Here is a 15,256-nt window from a genome sequence, read left to right on the forward strand (position 1 = left end):
TGTGTGTGTGTGTGTGTGTGTGTGTGTGTGTGTGTGTGTGTGTGTGTTGCAGATCACATTTTCACTGTAAAGATCTTTCTCATCCCTTTCTTGGGAACAATTGGTAATGGCTTCAGTAACAGTGAGCATGGAAAACAGGACGTAGCACTTTACCAGGCCTATTTTACCTGCATTACTCAATACAGAGAAAATGAAAATGAAAATCAGTGAAGGTGCTCTTTGAGTGACACAACACATCTCCAAGAAAGGGGCATCTCTCTCCACAGCACTTGGAATTGATTTACACACAAAATGCACCTGTCTAAAGGGTCTGTGTGTTACCTTTTTAAATGGTCCAGAAGGAAAAGGAATGTCACGAGGCTGGGTTCTGGAAGCGAGAGCAGTAAGTTCAGCATGCAGCTTTCCTTTGCAACAGGGTCTGAAAGTGCTATGGGAGGAGAGAAAAAAAATAAAGGGAATGAGAGCTTTACTGATGGTGTAAGAAATGAGAAAATATGGGTGACGCTTAATGTGCTGCAATTGCATTATGGAGACACGAGGCTCAGAATTCAATCCAGGCACAGCCTCACGCCCCCTCTGAATTCAGTTCTCCCCTATTAGACAGGTGATGGAGAATCCTTTCCTCTGTGCAAGAGACCACAAGTGCATTCCAGACTCAGAACACTTAGGCCTTGTCTACACTACCAGGGTAAGATGACCTAAGTTACGCTACTCCAGCTATGTGAATAACGTAGCTGGAGTCGACATAGCTTAGATCAACTTACTGCGTTGTCTACACCACACTGTGTCGACGGGAGATGCTCTCCTGTCAATTTACCTTACTCTTCTTGTTCCGGTGGAGTACCGGAGTCGACCGGAGAGTGCTCTGCGGTCGATTTAGCGGGTCTTCACTAGACCCGCTAAATTGACCCCGCTGCATCGATCGCAGCAACGTGGACGTTGGTAAGTGTAGACATGGCCTAAGATGCCTCCCTTCTGGGTCAACACAGGAGAGCCCATCCCAAAGCAGATTTATCTCCTTTGGAGAGTGAATAGGACAGATACCATTTCAGGGCCTAAACAAATAGGATTTCTCTTCTTTTAATAGGTAGGTAATGTTTATCCTAGAACTTGAACTTTTCCATTCTTGCAGGTAAGTGAAGCCACTGCCCACACTAAAACCTGCACAGTAAGGCAGGATTCGAATTCTCTTCTGAGCAACTCATGAGCCAAAGAAATAGCCCCGGCCTCCCTTCTCTACAGTCTGTCACAGGGTTTCCTTCTAATATTATAAATATTTTTCATAATGAGTAAACCCCTTCCTAAGGCCTCAGGAGCAGCCTCAGAGAAGAGCATTGTAACACTTAGCACGATAGGTATCAATGATTTCTTCTATTACACACCAATGCCCTCAGCAAAGTTGGGGTACAGTTCGTCTGTGAAGAGGGGTTCAGGCAGTTCTCTGAAGTATAATTTTAATGTCCCTGCAATGGCATTAACATCCATCTCGCTCATCATCACGGACACATCTTTGTTGTCTGTAAGAGAAAGCAGGGAGACATACAGGTACTGAAGCTGGGTGGTCCTTCAGTCATTCCTTATTCTTGTTCTCTTTCTTGGTTCCCCCTGTTTATCCTTTATTTATCTTCTCACCCTACCCAAATAGCTCACGCTCATCACCTGTAGTCACTTTGCTCAGGTTGGTTGCTGAGTTCTCCATTTATATTATCTCAGTGCCGCTTAATAGATCAGAGTAGCTATAATGTGACCACTTTGCAGCTCGACCCCAGTACAGCCAGGATGACATCTAGCTTTACATCTGCTGGGGATGGGAGAAGGGCGCAAGGAAACAAACTCAGCTTTACCTAGAATGACTTCTGCTGTACCAGTGTCATGGGCTGGATCCAACACACAGTGAAGTCAATGGGAGTCTTTCCAAAAGTCTTCAATGAGACCCAGATCAAGCCCCATATGAGGCTGAGCCAGTGTCAATTACATGCTTTTCAGTTTCCTAATAATATGTTGTATAATAACTAACAACAGCCACTTCCCCATCTGGAACTCTAGTACAATCAGAAGCACCCCTCAGCCTCTCCCAATTAAGCAGAGTTCAAGAGACAAAATCAAGCAATTTAGGTCAGAAATGTAAATTTTGTTAAACACCTCCACTCACCAAAAACAGCCTCATATAAAATGTGTTTGCATTTACACAAAAATAGCATTTTTTAAAATGTATATCAATCCTTCCTCCCCCATGGTGTTGGAAACCCAGAACGCAGGTGAGGACATTCTTTAAAGTGAAGCAACAACATGGGCCCCTTTTGCATCCAAGAGTCTCAAAATGCTTTACAGAGCTCAGCAAGTACCATTATCATCCCATTTTACAGATGGGCACACTGAAAAACAGAAAGCTTTGCTTGCCTGAGGTCACACAAAGCACTAATGGGAAGCATTGGGAAGAGAACTCAGGAGACCAGACTCCCAGTCACATTCCAATAACCAGAATTTTCTGCTTCTCTATCCAATCCTTTAAAAAAAATTTCTTAAATGATTTTGATGTTGCCGGTGCTCTTTTAAACAAGAGTCTCAAACAACCGCGGGGACTTCCTGTTAATCCAGAATTCTCATTGACATTGTGGAAAAGAAGACTGCTGGTTGCTCCTATTTCCCCTGAGGAAAGTGTCTGCCGTTTACCATGGCATGGCAAGGCCAGGCAAGGAATGCAAAACCGCCATTTCAGGGCTGCTGGGAAGAATAATCAGCACATTTCTCAATACAAGGGTCCATTCCACTGAATACCTCAGGTTAACATCTACAACTGGAGGACACTAATAAAACACACAGCCCGGGTAAGAGGATACTCCTTACACCAGGGTCTCCACCTCTTCATGCTTCCTGGGCTACATGAGATTAAAATAGCACAGTAACCTGAAAGGCGATCATAACTCAGGAGATAATGCAAAGGAAAACCTCAGGAACAAATACTTACTGACATCAAAAGCAGCTTTCAAAGCTTGGATATCAGTTGCAACCCCAGAGACACGGTAGATGCCCACCTCCTCCATCCCACGTCGCTCTATCTCCTCCACGCACTGGCGCACAATGTAAGGCACCTTTGATCTCTCTCTCCTTGAGAAAAACAGGAAGAAGAGTTCAGTACAGCATAGGCCGAGAAAATACGGTTACCAGAGTTACATTAGGCACTGGATAAGATGAGACTGCTTGAGGGAAAGGAGCTCTAGGCCACGATTTTCACAAAGGACTGAGTGAGCACTCACCCTGTGAAAATCCGCCCCTTTAAAAGTGTCTCAAATTGGGCACCCAAAAATGGAGACACCCAAAATCACTAGTCACTTAAGTGTTTAGGAGATGCAGACTAGCACAGCGGTAAGGATGAAAAAGACAGTTACCTTTTCCGTAACTGGTGCTCTTCGAGATGTGTTGCTCATGTCCATTCCGTATTAGGTGTGTGCGCTCACCACATGCACCGGTGCTGGAAGTTTTCCCCTCAGCAGTATCTGTAGGGGACTGGCTCTGGCAACCCCTGGAGTGGTGCCCGCATGGCATAGTATAAGGGATGCTGCCACTGCGCTTGGGGCCATGGGGCAGGTTTCGGTACTGATAATATAGTCGGCACCGCCGGTACCAGGGCTTATCCCGCAGTCAGGGAACCTCGCTCCAAGCCGGAGCTACCAGCAGAGCGGTCAGTACCAGGCCACTAGGATCGGGCTGAGCAGTGGCTCTTGTCCAACCCATGCTGGTTGCTGCATCCCGAAGCCGACCTGTCCGAGCAAGATTGTTGGGACTAACGAAGAGTTGAGAACTACTACTAAGGGTAACTAAGGAACTACTAACTATATACAACTATATTACAGCTTTTCAAAGTCGCAAGGACTGAGAACAAAACAACGCTAGCCGAAGCAGCAGAAGTTCCAGCACAGTCACTGACAGCAAGAAGGAACTAAGGATGCGGGGAGCTGGCAGCGCCCCTTATACTGCACCATATGGGTGCCACTCCAGGGGGCACCAGAGCTGGTCCCCTACGGATACTGCTGAGGGAAAAAATTCCAGCACCGGCACATGTGGAGAGCACACACACCTAATACGGAATGGACAAGAGCAGGCACTCGAAGAAGAATCTTGCTCCATGTTAGAGGGTTTACTTGACCAAATCAGCAAATAGATTCACGAAAATACTGACATTGAACCAGCATCTTTCTATAGCCCAACACTGTTAGAGAGGAAGAATATCCATTTAGGAAGTTCTGTAAAAAACCCTCCATTTTGAGAGCTCTGGCCTGGTATAAAAATGGCAGAGGATACTGGTTATTATGAGCAAATTATTCCAGTCTCAAGGGTTTAAAGTCAAGAATAGTCAGAGCTGGTGTCCTCTATAGCGAGACTACTCTCAAATAGTAACACTCACATCTATGCTCTGGGCCAGCAAAAGGCCCATGCACTGTACAAGTCCTACTTTATCCACATTGTGTAGACCCTAAGCTGGTCCTTTTCACAGGGGGTGAATTCACTCTGTGTTCCTAGTTTAGGAAAATTTAGCAGCTAATTCCCCCTTTCAGCAATAGCAAGACTCATATACATCACACAATAGCTGGATTCTCATGGTCATATGAAAACTGTCCATAGAGAGCTTGTTTGTTTGTTTTTCCTGAGGAGCTGATTTAATTTCTGTTTTTGTAGAGAGGTTATGAACTGGCTCATCTCTGCACATTCAATCCCATGAAACCTCTCCCATTGAGGAGCTGCAGCCTTATAGATTCATAGATTCTAGGACTGGAAGGGACCTCGAGAGGTCACTGAGTCCAGTCCCCTGCCCTCATGGCAGGACCAAATACTGTCTAGACCATCCCTGATAGACATTTATCTAACCTACTCTTAAATATCTCCAGAGATGGAGATTCCACAACCTCCCTAGGCAATTTATTCCAGTGTTTAACCACCCTGACAGGAACTTTTTCCTAATGTCCAACCTAAACCTCCCTTGCTGCAGTTTAAGCCCATTGCTTCTTGTTCTATCCTTAGAGGCTAAGGTGAACAAGTTTTCTCCCTCCTCCTTATGACACCCTTTTAGATACCTGAAAACTGCTATCATGTCCCCCTCAGTCTTCTCTTTTCCAAACTAAACAAACCCAATTCTTTCAGCCTTCCTTCATAGGTCATGTTCTCAAGACCTTTAATCATTCTTGTTGCTCTTCTCTGGACCCTCTCCAATTTCTCCACATCTTTCTTGAAATGCGGTGCCCAGAACTGGACACAATACACCAGTTGAGGCCTAACCAGCGCAGAGTAAAGCGGAAGAATGACTTCTCACAAGACACCTGTTAATACATCCCAGAATCATGTTTGCTTTTTTTGCAACAGCATCACACTGTTGACTCATATTTAGCTTGTGGTCCACTATAACCCCTAGATCCCTTTCTGCCGCACTCCTTCCTAGACAGTCTCTTCCCATTCTGTATGTGTGAAGTAGAAGAGAAGTAAGTATGGTGAGCTTGCAACGCTAGCAGGTGATTAGAGGATTCCTATGCAGCCCTTGGAGAACTAGCAGTCATACGGCTATCCAGTTAATAGCAATTCCATGGGGAGGAAGTACCAGGTCTCCTAAATTACCTAACACGAACAAACAGGTTTCTTCTGGCAAACGATTCATGACAAAAGATCAGGGGTTAAAATAATACAAACGGCTCCAAAGAGCTTGAACATTTCCGAGTATGGAAAGGAAATACTGTCGTTCAGTAGCTTTGGAAATTCGTGACCAAGTCAGCCAACTACAGAGGAAAAGGGCCAGGGTGTTTCCGGAACACAGCAGAGTGAGAGATGTTGAAAGTAAACACACTGGGTTTCCAAGAAAGAGTTTGTGCGCGCTGCTGTGTTTTGGAGGGTTTTTCCCATGCACAGGATGAAGCTGGGAGAATGTGAAACAGCTCTTGCCTGCAGAAATTGCCATGTGTTAGCCACACAAGGGCAAGAAAGTATCTGCATACCTCCATTCACTGAGGGCTTAAGTAGGTGCAGCTCCACTGGCCTACTGTGTTTAAAATAAAACAACGGAGAAAAGTGTGACCTGACAACTTACTTGGTGACAATGGCAATCTTGACTCCAAAGACCCCGGTCTGTTTACGAGATGGCATTCTTTTCAGACTAAACTCCCGGCTGGTAAATTTCACTGACAGCTTCACTTCAACCTGCAAGGAGGACATTAGTGGTTACTTTTCAAGCAATAAATGTTTTCTTTTGTTTTTCAAAATGTTATGACAAAGAACAGAGAGAATAAACCTGATACACAAGGTCAGGCAAAGAAGCAGTGCTAGCAGTTTGTACTCTACTTACTCCATTCATTGAGATGACTGTGCGTTGCCAGTCTTTATCCTGTAACACCTGAGGATCCAGCTGAAAAACATGGAAGTTGCTTGTGAGTTGAGAATTGGTTTCAGAGACTAAATCAGCCAGTTTGAAAAATCTATACAAGTCTGCATGGCAGTGCCTTCACCACTTACTTCCATTTCCACAGGGGAATCCGAAAAGCCCTGAGTTTCAGATGTCGGGTCACTCGTACAGAGTTCTGCACTCTAAGCAAGGCTGGATATGGATCACACATGCGTCTATGGAAACCCCAGTGTCAAATGTGCAATATCCACTTAACAACAAGAAAAACCTCAGAGAGCTAAAATGCTCTTCTAAAGCCAATAATCTCTCCTTTGATAGAAAAGGAAGCTTCCTTCACTGCCATAACATAGCAGCCATATTTAATAGGCAGCAGAGGATCATCCCACCCCAGAGAATTGGGAGTCAGGAAGGGAGAGAGTAGATTTTCTAAGAGGAAAGGGCTAAGATCTGAAACAGCGAGGGCTTGTTTCTCTCTGAAAAAAACAGGTGAGCAAGCTGCAGGTCCCAAACCCAAACTCAGGTCCCAAGTCCAAACGCTGGCACCAGCTTGGTCCATAATAATACACTTCCAAGAGTATTTTAACATTTATTTCCAAAGGTCATGAACAACAAGATTAAGAACAGGAATTAGGGAATTGATTCCTAATTCCTTCCTGTTCCAGAGAGAGAGAGAGAGAGAGAGTGTGCGTCTGTCTTCTTATTTTAGCTTTGGAAACCTTTTCTGTGGGTGCAGTTTCACAGGCCCAGGGTACATAAGGTTTAAATACTGAGCTATTTACAGCCTTTTACATCCCCTCCATCCAACTGGACATCCGAATTTTTCTAGCTCTTTTGTTCAACTCCTGCAAGTGAAACAGCTACCAAGGACGCTGAATAGACATTCATAAACATCTGCTCCAACAATCAGAAATTGCTGATGATTAGTAACTTATTACATCTTCAATAATAATCGTCTTGCCTCTATCACTTAGAATCTTTCTATCTGATCCATCAAGGGTCTCACAACACACCCATCACCACAGTTGCAGAGTACCTTACACGTGTATTAAAGTGAAAACAAGTACTCCGTATCAAGCGCTCTCCTTCCCCCATGCTGTAGGGTCTTCTTATTTATTTATAAGTCTCTGATTTTGGGGGTTACTAAGGTCATCCACCTTACAGTCAGATTGTCTTCAGCTCTTGCACTCTGCTGTTTCCCCCTCTGTACCAGCCCACAGAGCTTTCTGGGAGTGGAGAGAGAAGTCTGCTACCCCGTCCAAACAGATGATGCAGTCTACATGCAGAGGACATGTGGCAAAGATCGTGCTGCCTGAAGCACATTCCCTCCAAGAGCTACCCCCAGGCGCTATGGCTCCCACACTGCCTCAAATGCAAGCAGGAGGCCAAATGCTACAATCTGGCCGAGAGGGGAATTTGGGTCACAATTTCCCAGAGACAGGCCGGCCTGGAGTACCGTGGAACCATGATACTCAGCCCCAGGATGAAGTGAGGAGCGGGGCTTGAGAGAGCGCTTCGCCAGCATCGCGGTCAAGCTTCCCCAGCACTGGAGCTTTGGGACAGTTTCCAAAAGGAGCTACATCCAGTTCTCCTAGGCTCCAAAGACATGATGGCCCAATGCTGGGTCTGACAGTGAGAGAATGGAGGAGGAACATGGGGTGATCCAGGAGGACTTATACATGCAATCCAAAGCAATTAAGCACACACAATGCTCAGAAAGAAATTCCCACTTTTTTTAAATCCTGCTCTGATTTGGGAATGAAGCAAGAGAAGAGCTGAGTGGGAAAGCAGCCCAGAGATCACAGGAGGAGGTAGATATAGTGTCTTACTCTGGTCCGCCCTATTCTTTTTCACTTCAGCGCCAACACAAAGGGAGAAAACGCACCTGAAACTGAAAGAGAGACCCCTGTTGTTACGAGAATCCACTGATCAAAACCATGCTCGGAAATGAAATCCTGGGTCTCCATCTCTAACCTAGCTTGATTTCTTTCAACAGGGAAGTTCTGAGGCTGGGAAATAGCTTGTCGGGTTCTATAGGAACATCCCCCAGCAAGGTCGGTGATATCTGTGAAACACTCACCTCCAAAGAGCCACAACTGGCTCAGACCGAACTTACAGAAAAGGAACAACAGTTTGAACATGGAGCTATGCCAGCAATTAGAACCTGACAAAACGAATCTGTGATTCCCGACATGGCTTTGCAATACCAAAGTCTATTCCCTGAAAAATGCAAGGCAAAGGGCGGGCGAGTGCACTAACCTTTCCCCTTGAGACGCACAGGTTCAAATACACCTTCATGCACAAATGAAAAGGAATTTAGTAACTAACACTAATCTGATACCCCATCAGCCCTGCCCTTCCCCCCCAATATAACAGCACTGGCATCTCACTGCACAGTGGAGGATGAATGCTCGACAAGCAGGGGTGATGCAACCCACAGTATCCTTGACTCTACCGAGTATGTTCAGCCTCTCCTTTTCCTAAACCCTAATCCCCACTTCCAACTATCAACACACAGGGCAAGATGCTGCTGTCAGTTACACATGTGAAAGCCTAGAGAGAAAAGCTTCTCCTTCTCCTATGTTTCAGAGACCCCAGATAAGAAGAGGAGGCGAGAGAGTCAAGCCCACCTTTTCTCTGCGTACTTTGTTACGGACATGAGTCCACAGCGTGGTGTTGCCGGCGTGTGTGTGTTTCCCCCTTGAATCTGCCTGGCTCCGATAGGTGCAGCTCTGGTAGAAATATCTGAAGATCCCTTGCATAGTGTAGTCGGTAACCAGCAGTTCCCACATCGTGGCTGCACTGTGTCTGAAGTTAACAAGGCTAGTTGTGCCGAGTCGCTGTTACTTCAGCAGCCCCAGGCTCTACACTTAGCCAAGAGGTTTTTGAGGAGTCTTTTTCCGGAAGGCCCGCCCCTTCCTGTCAGGCTGGCCAAGTCACTGCCAGGCAGCCACAATCTACGTCGTTCCCACCCACACCGCAAGAATTTCCAAGCTGGAAGAATTTTGCAGCGTGAGAGGTTTCTTTCAACAAACATTCCCTTCCCAGGCTCAGGAGGAAACCAGTTCTGAAATGTTAGGTTTCCTATGCAGCACAGCTGAGCCCAGCCAACTGCAATGGCCTTTCACTAAGGAAACTGCTGAAATGGGCCTTCTGATGATCTCTCCCATGATTAATAAGGCCAAGGCTCTCTGACCAGGTTGGGTTTTTGCCCTGCACCTTACAATGGTGGGTATTCATAACCTAGAAGCAGTGGCTACGTTTGGGGAGGGCAGGGAGCGAGAGAGAGTTGGGTGCTAGCACTCAGAGTGGGCCTGGGCGTTCCGAATATTTACACGAGAAGCTATACGAGGGGGTGGTACCAGCAGGCCCCAGTTAGAGTTTCCTCCATTATCAGTTGAGTTGAGGCTCACAATTACTAACTCACAGCAGTCTGGCAAGATGAATGCAAGTCAACAGATGTTTCAAAGCACAAGCCAACTGCATTCTTGTTTGTTGTCTCCACGGCACACGGCATATGGCTGGTTAGGACCGTCAGCGACCTCAGGCAAGTACTCTTTGGAAGCAACAGCCAGATGGACGACTGCCCTTTGTGAGTGAGCCGTGGTACCTGCTGAAGGCTGATATAATAGCTTCTGCTGCCTGTCCCTTCCTCCATCCCACACTTGAACACATGCTCCCCCCACCCTTGAACTCTGGATTGGAAGAACTCCGACTCCCCCCAGGCTGGAACGTCTCCAAACAGAACAGTGTGTACTCAATGGAGAGGAAGCTGGGAGGAAGGTGCATGAGAAATTCAAGGTTAGGTGGTAAGTGCCATCCCTGTAGATTATATAATCATAAAAATTCAAGGTTAAAGTGCTTTTCACGTTGTTATTTAAAGTGCTATTGGGATAAACAAATAAAAGAATGAGACCTGAAAAAAACACTTGGTGCTGCTGAGCAAGACAGGAAGATCAGGCCTAACACCACAGGAGGAAATAACAGGGCCAAGGGCAGGCAGAAAACATAATCTACCTAGCTTTGAGCAAGCTTGCAATACTGGAGTGTGCAGACAGCTGCCCTCCAGCGTGGGGAAAGGGCAGCTGGAGCAGACAGAGTGCTGGCCTGGAGAACGAAGACAAAGGGTGCTAGTGAGTGAGACACTTCAGCCCGGAGCAGGGTGGTGACAAGCAGAGGGTCACATTGACTGGCTTTAGGTCTGATTTATTGATCAATGACCTGGAAAATGGAACATCCAGGAAGAGAACAAAATCTGCAGATGATGTGCCCCCCCCCCGAGGGCAACTGCTCCGAGTGAACTAGGCCACAACACAAGCTGTCAGTCCGAGCGTGTTACCGAAGGCTGGGGCAGGCTCTTTGAGAAGGCTGCCTCTCCCATGATTTCAGACTGTGTGCAAGTTCCATTAAACTTGGTTTAATACCCAGGGATCTCTCCACACATCTCCTGAATCAGTCAAAACTTGTGTCTGGCATGTTTCCACAACCAAAGAGGACAAGGACACACCTGCTACAGACTCCCTCCTATGAGGTAGGAAAGACAGTCTATAGCAGAGTCTGGCTAGCATAGTTCTCCTCATTGCTCAGGAAAACCAGGCCAGGACCACCTTTAAACTCTGCTGTTGCTAGCAAATCTTCAGCTGCCTGTGAACAGAACTGCTCTATTGCCCCGTTGAGTTTCACAGCTGCCTGTTCCTTGGTGTTCCTTGTGGTGAGCTATAAAGTGAAACGCAAATGAGCCAAGCAAATTCCTCTCTACAGCCTGCACAGATCACAAGAGCACAAACCAGCTCAGCACAACAGGGATTTCCGCAGGAAGGACCCCGGCCCAGAAGCAGCTGAGGAGCCTTGGCACCCATTTAAGTAAAAATGACGACAAGGAAGAAGAGGAGGAGGAGAAGGTGGTGGAAATGGGAGCTGAGGGCACTTAGTACCTCATGGGTCAGGCAAAAGGAGAAGAGACCCAAATTAGGAACGTAGGGGAGAGGCACGTGGCAGAGAGACAGCAGGACAAGGGGTGGTGGAGAAGGTAAGCCAGGGACTCAGGAGAAAAGGCTCTGGTCTGGCTCAGTAACCCATCACACAGTGCATTGGCTTTTCAGAGAAAGGAGCAAAGGAAAGATACAGAAAGGGAAGAAGGAAGAAGGACTGAGAGAAAGAGGAATCGACGGAAGAGGGAAGCGGAGGAAACAAGGAACGCCTCCTTTCAGGTTAGTGCATTTTATGTTATTTATTCATATTACTTCCTCCCTTTATTGAATTTCAATGCCAGTTTCACACTCCAGCGGTTTCTAATTATAACCAATGGAAAACTGTATTGTCTGTGGCTCGTTACTTCGGGAAGCACCCAGTCCTGCCTCGACCCATTCTTCCTAGAGCTCACCACTGACATGTTAACCCCTCCCCCATTGCCCTTTAGGCATGACCCATAGCTTTCTTCATTTCCACCCTCTTTTCATTGCTGAGATGCTGTTCCGCATGGCCAAGCTTCTGAAATTAACTTGAGTGTAAATGGTTTTGGAGGTGGATCTTGGGGGCTGCAGCCTGTGACTGTCAGTTTTGCATGAAAAACATTTATCTGTAGGTCTAAATAACAGAGAGAGGAAGGGAGATAGCCCTGTGCAATTCAACAAGCCAGCCCAGATAACGAAACAGATACGGGTGATGGGCTTGCATGGCAACAGAGGAATATTGGCAAACCGCTATCAGGGCATCAGAATATTTGTGCTCTAAGGTCACATCCTCCTCCCCACCCCCACCCCGACCTTCCAGCACAGTTTTGGGGGGAAAGAGGGTTGGGCTTGTCTGAGCTGCTCATGCAGAGAAAATAACTGTTGTTCAGAACCGTACTGGCTTTAGGAGCTGGATCACAGTGCACAGCGTCAGTTCACTCTTGCAGCCTATCCCAGGGCTGGGCATATTTTCGCTGACATCCTCACTCACCCGGATGCAGAGTCAGAGGAGTAAACAAAAGGCATCCATGTTAATTCCTGCAGAGCTAGAGACACAGGGAAATGAGTCTGCCAGATGGAGAAGGGCAAAATCCAGAGGGCAAAAGGGCCCAGTGGAGAGGAAAAAAATCTTAGCTAGAGATGAGTGGAGCGGACAGTCTCCGTGTAACTAAACCAGGAGTTCCCTGCTATGGTAAGACAAAACAATATCCTGACACCATCCCCCATCCCTGCACTGTGTCCTAGAACAGGGGTTCTCACAACAAATTTTTTGGTGGCCTTAAAGTGCGGCCACCAACTCTTGCTGGTGGCTGCGCTGACAAATTTTTCCTAAAATACTTAATTAACTTTAGGAAAAATAAATAAACATGCTCATATACACAGCCAAATCACTGTAATTTATTGAAACATTTTGCAGACTCAATAATAAAAATAATGTAGTTGTCTCTAGTCTTTACTGGCCCTAAACAGAATAGAAACACAAAGAAGGTGCTCTGCAGGTTCTTGTCTTGTTTGTTGTTGTTACTTTTGGTTTTTTTGCTTACTTTTTTAAAAAGACTTGCTAGCTAGTAAGTCCGCTACTGTGAAAAGTGCTATTAACAAACATACAAATAGCACTTTTCACAGCAGCAGACTTACTCAGTCCTGGCAAGCCCGGGGACAAATTAGGGGGCAAGTGGGGGATGGGGGGGAAAACATGATGGGCTGGCGGAGGCAGCGGGGGCCAGGGCAACGGGGGTGTGAGCCCCACAGCTGGGGATTGAAGGCCCATGGCCAGAGCCTGCTGCCTGCCCCCCTAGGGCTGGAGCCTGGCCCTACCGTCCCCAAGAAGGTGGGAAACCCACTAGCTGCCTGCATTTGTCTCTCCAGAGGGGGTCAGGGTCCAACCCCTACTGGTGGCCCTGTGGGAGGGACCACTGCTTTGCCCCCCCCTCCCCCATCACTGCCCAGGAGGCTGTGGCCGCAAGAAAAGCCACTGGTGGCCACATGCAGCCACAGTGGCCGCATTTGAGAAATGCTGCAGCAGCACATCTTCTGTCACCACTTCATCTATCAGTGCGTCTGACATGGTAAGTAGGCATGTCCGTGCATACACAGGGTGTTAAAGAGCTGTTCAGCTTGCTGCCCTGCCTAGGACAGAGAGAAGGGGCCCTAGGAGGGGGATTTTACTGCTAGGTTCACAAGCAGCACACTCACAGTAAAGTTCTGAGGCTCATAAAAACTGGGGAAAAGTTGGAGTCTACAAACAATAATAAAGCTCTTACATGTGGACGTAAAAGCGGCAGGTAAAACATTTCATAGGAAAGGAACATATGAGCAATGGGAGCCATTAAACTGCTGCCGGTTCCTGGAAGCCGCTACGATTTTCTGCACACATGGACCAATTTACAGCCTTCCTTCCTCCTCTACCATTATGTAACAGACAGAACTAATCCAAATTTCACAGAAAACACAGTCCTGGTCTCCTAGACTCATTGTCTTTGTCTCTGCAACGCAGAGTTTGGTGATTCACAAATACCAGCAGTGGGAAGTCGCAGATTTACAATAATAATAAATGGTTTAGAATAAATGGTTTAGAATACACGGAGGTTTTAGCCAAAATAAATGTTCCCCTCCTTTTTGCAGTGGGGGGATGTGGATGTGACTCTGACTGTTCTGGGAGGCTAGGCTAAGCTCGGCTCAACGAGCCTGTCAAAAAGCTCACCCCACTCCCACTGGCTTCCATAGAATGGGGTTCATCTTAACCGAGGACAGACTTGGACCTGGATAATGACAACACAAAGCTATTAAGTGAAAAAAACGACACAAACCAAAAGCCTCTGGAAAAGTCTTGAAAGAAAACAAATATTCAAAATAGCAAAAGGCGCAAATGCTGACATCACTAATCTTAATTCCCACTAGTTTATCCCCAGGACTTTTTTTGTTATATTAGAAGTATTTCCTGATTTTAAAAAGGAGCGTTCAGTGGCCTGTTAAAAAAAAATAATAATAAATAAATCGGCCCATAACAATTCTTATCAACCATAGATCCCAGCAGAGTGGTTATTTTTAGAACCCCTTTTTTCCCCCCCTCTTCTTTTTTTTTTTTTTAAAACTACACAATAGTCCTAAAAATAAATACTGTGATGGGACAGAAATTCCTGAGAATTAAGGACAGCCTGACCTGGCCTAATTTCAGCCTATTCAGAAATGTGATGGGAGGGTTTCTTTGTAAAATGGGGGGGGGGGGGGGGGGGGAATCCGATAAAACATGCAAAAGTCGGAGATTGTTTATATTTAGGGCTACAGTAGAAACCTGACTTTAGAGCCAGTCAAAAATTATTTTATTGAAATATTTCCTTGAAAACATTCAGGTTTTTGTCAGAAAACAAAAATTCCCAAAACCAATTTTAATTATTTTTATTTTTCTTTGTTTTGTTTTCCTGATTGAAAACTGAGAAGTTTAACCAAAAACAATTTTGTTTTTTCAATTATGAAAAAATGGAAACATTTAACAAAAAAATGAAAGTGAAAATGTCTGTTTCACCGAAAAGCCATTTTTTGTCCAAAAAAGTTTTAAAGATTTTTTTTTTTTTAAACCAGCTCTATCTGAAACCTTTGGAAAATCCAGGGTTTGATGAGTGGGGGGGGGGGGGGGCACTGATGAAAGCACAACTAAGAGCTTCAGGGCTGAAACTTTGAGCATCAGTCAGCACAGCCCCAAGGGAAGTGACCAGTCCCTGTTAGCCTGACGGTGCTATGCGGGAGACAAGGTGCGTGAGGTCATATCTTTTATTGGATCAACTTCTGTTGGTGAGACAAACACGCTCTTGAGCTACTCAGAGCTCTTCTTCAGGTCTGGGAAAGGGACTAAGGACAGGTCTACATTTAAAACGCTACACTGGTGCAGCTGTAGCGCTTAAGTGAAGACGCTCCTACCCCA

At 46.1% G+C, this 15,256-nt stretch overlaps 1 protein-coding gene across 2 annotated transcripts in view; it reads right to left on the bottom strand.

Annotated features, from left to right (window-relative positions):
* BCR (BCR activator of RhoGEF and GTPase) overlaps positions 1 to 15,256 on the bottom strand; it is a 129,608-nt gene that overhangs the window by 9,215 nt on the left and 105,137 nt on the right. The window contains exons 1-6 of one of the 2 annotated variants that reach the window (XM_024197972.3): positions 9,013 to 9,229; positions 6,329 to 6,388; positions 6,074 to 6,183; positions 2,969 to 3,108; positions 1,383 to 1,517; positions 322 to 427 (exon numbers count right to left, since the gene is read on the bottom strand). In XM_024197972.3, coding sequence (XP_024053740.1) covers positions 322 to 427; positions 1,383 to 1,517; positions 2,969 to 3,108; positions 6,074 to 6,183; positions 6,329 to 6,388; positions 9,013 to 9,174 — 713 coding nt within the window. In that variant the 5' untranslated portion in view covers positions 9,175 to 9,229. Of the gene's footprint in view, positions 1 to 321; positions 428 to 1,382; positions 1,518 to 2,968; positions 3,109 to 6,073; positions 6,184 to 6,328; positions 6,389 to 9,012; positions 9,230 to 15,256 lie in introns of those variants that run through there. The other variant, XM_026660525.2, reaches the window with a different exon arrangement.

Source organism: Terrapene carolina, unplaced genomic scaffold (assembly GCF_002925995.2).
Source record: "Terrapene carolina triunguis isolate 2854851 unplaced genomic scaffold, T_m_triunguis-2.0 Scaffold790, whole genome shotgun sequence".
NCBI lineage: Eukaryota > Metazoa > Chordata > Testudines > Emydidae > Terrapene > Terrapene triunguis.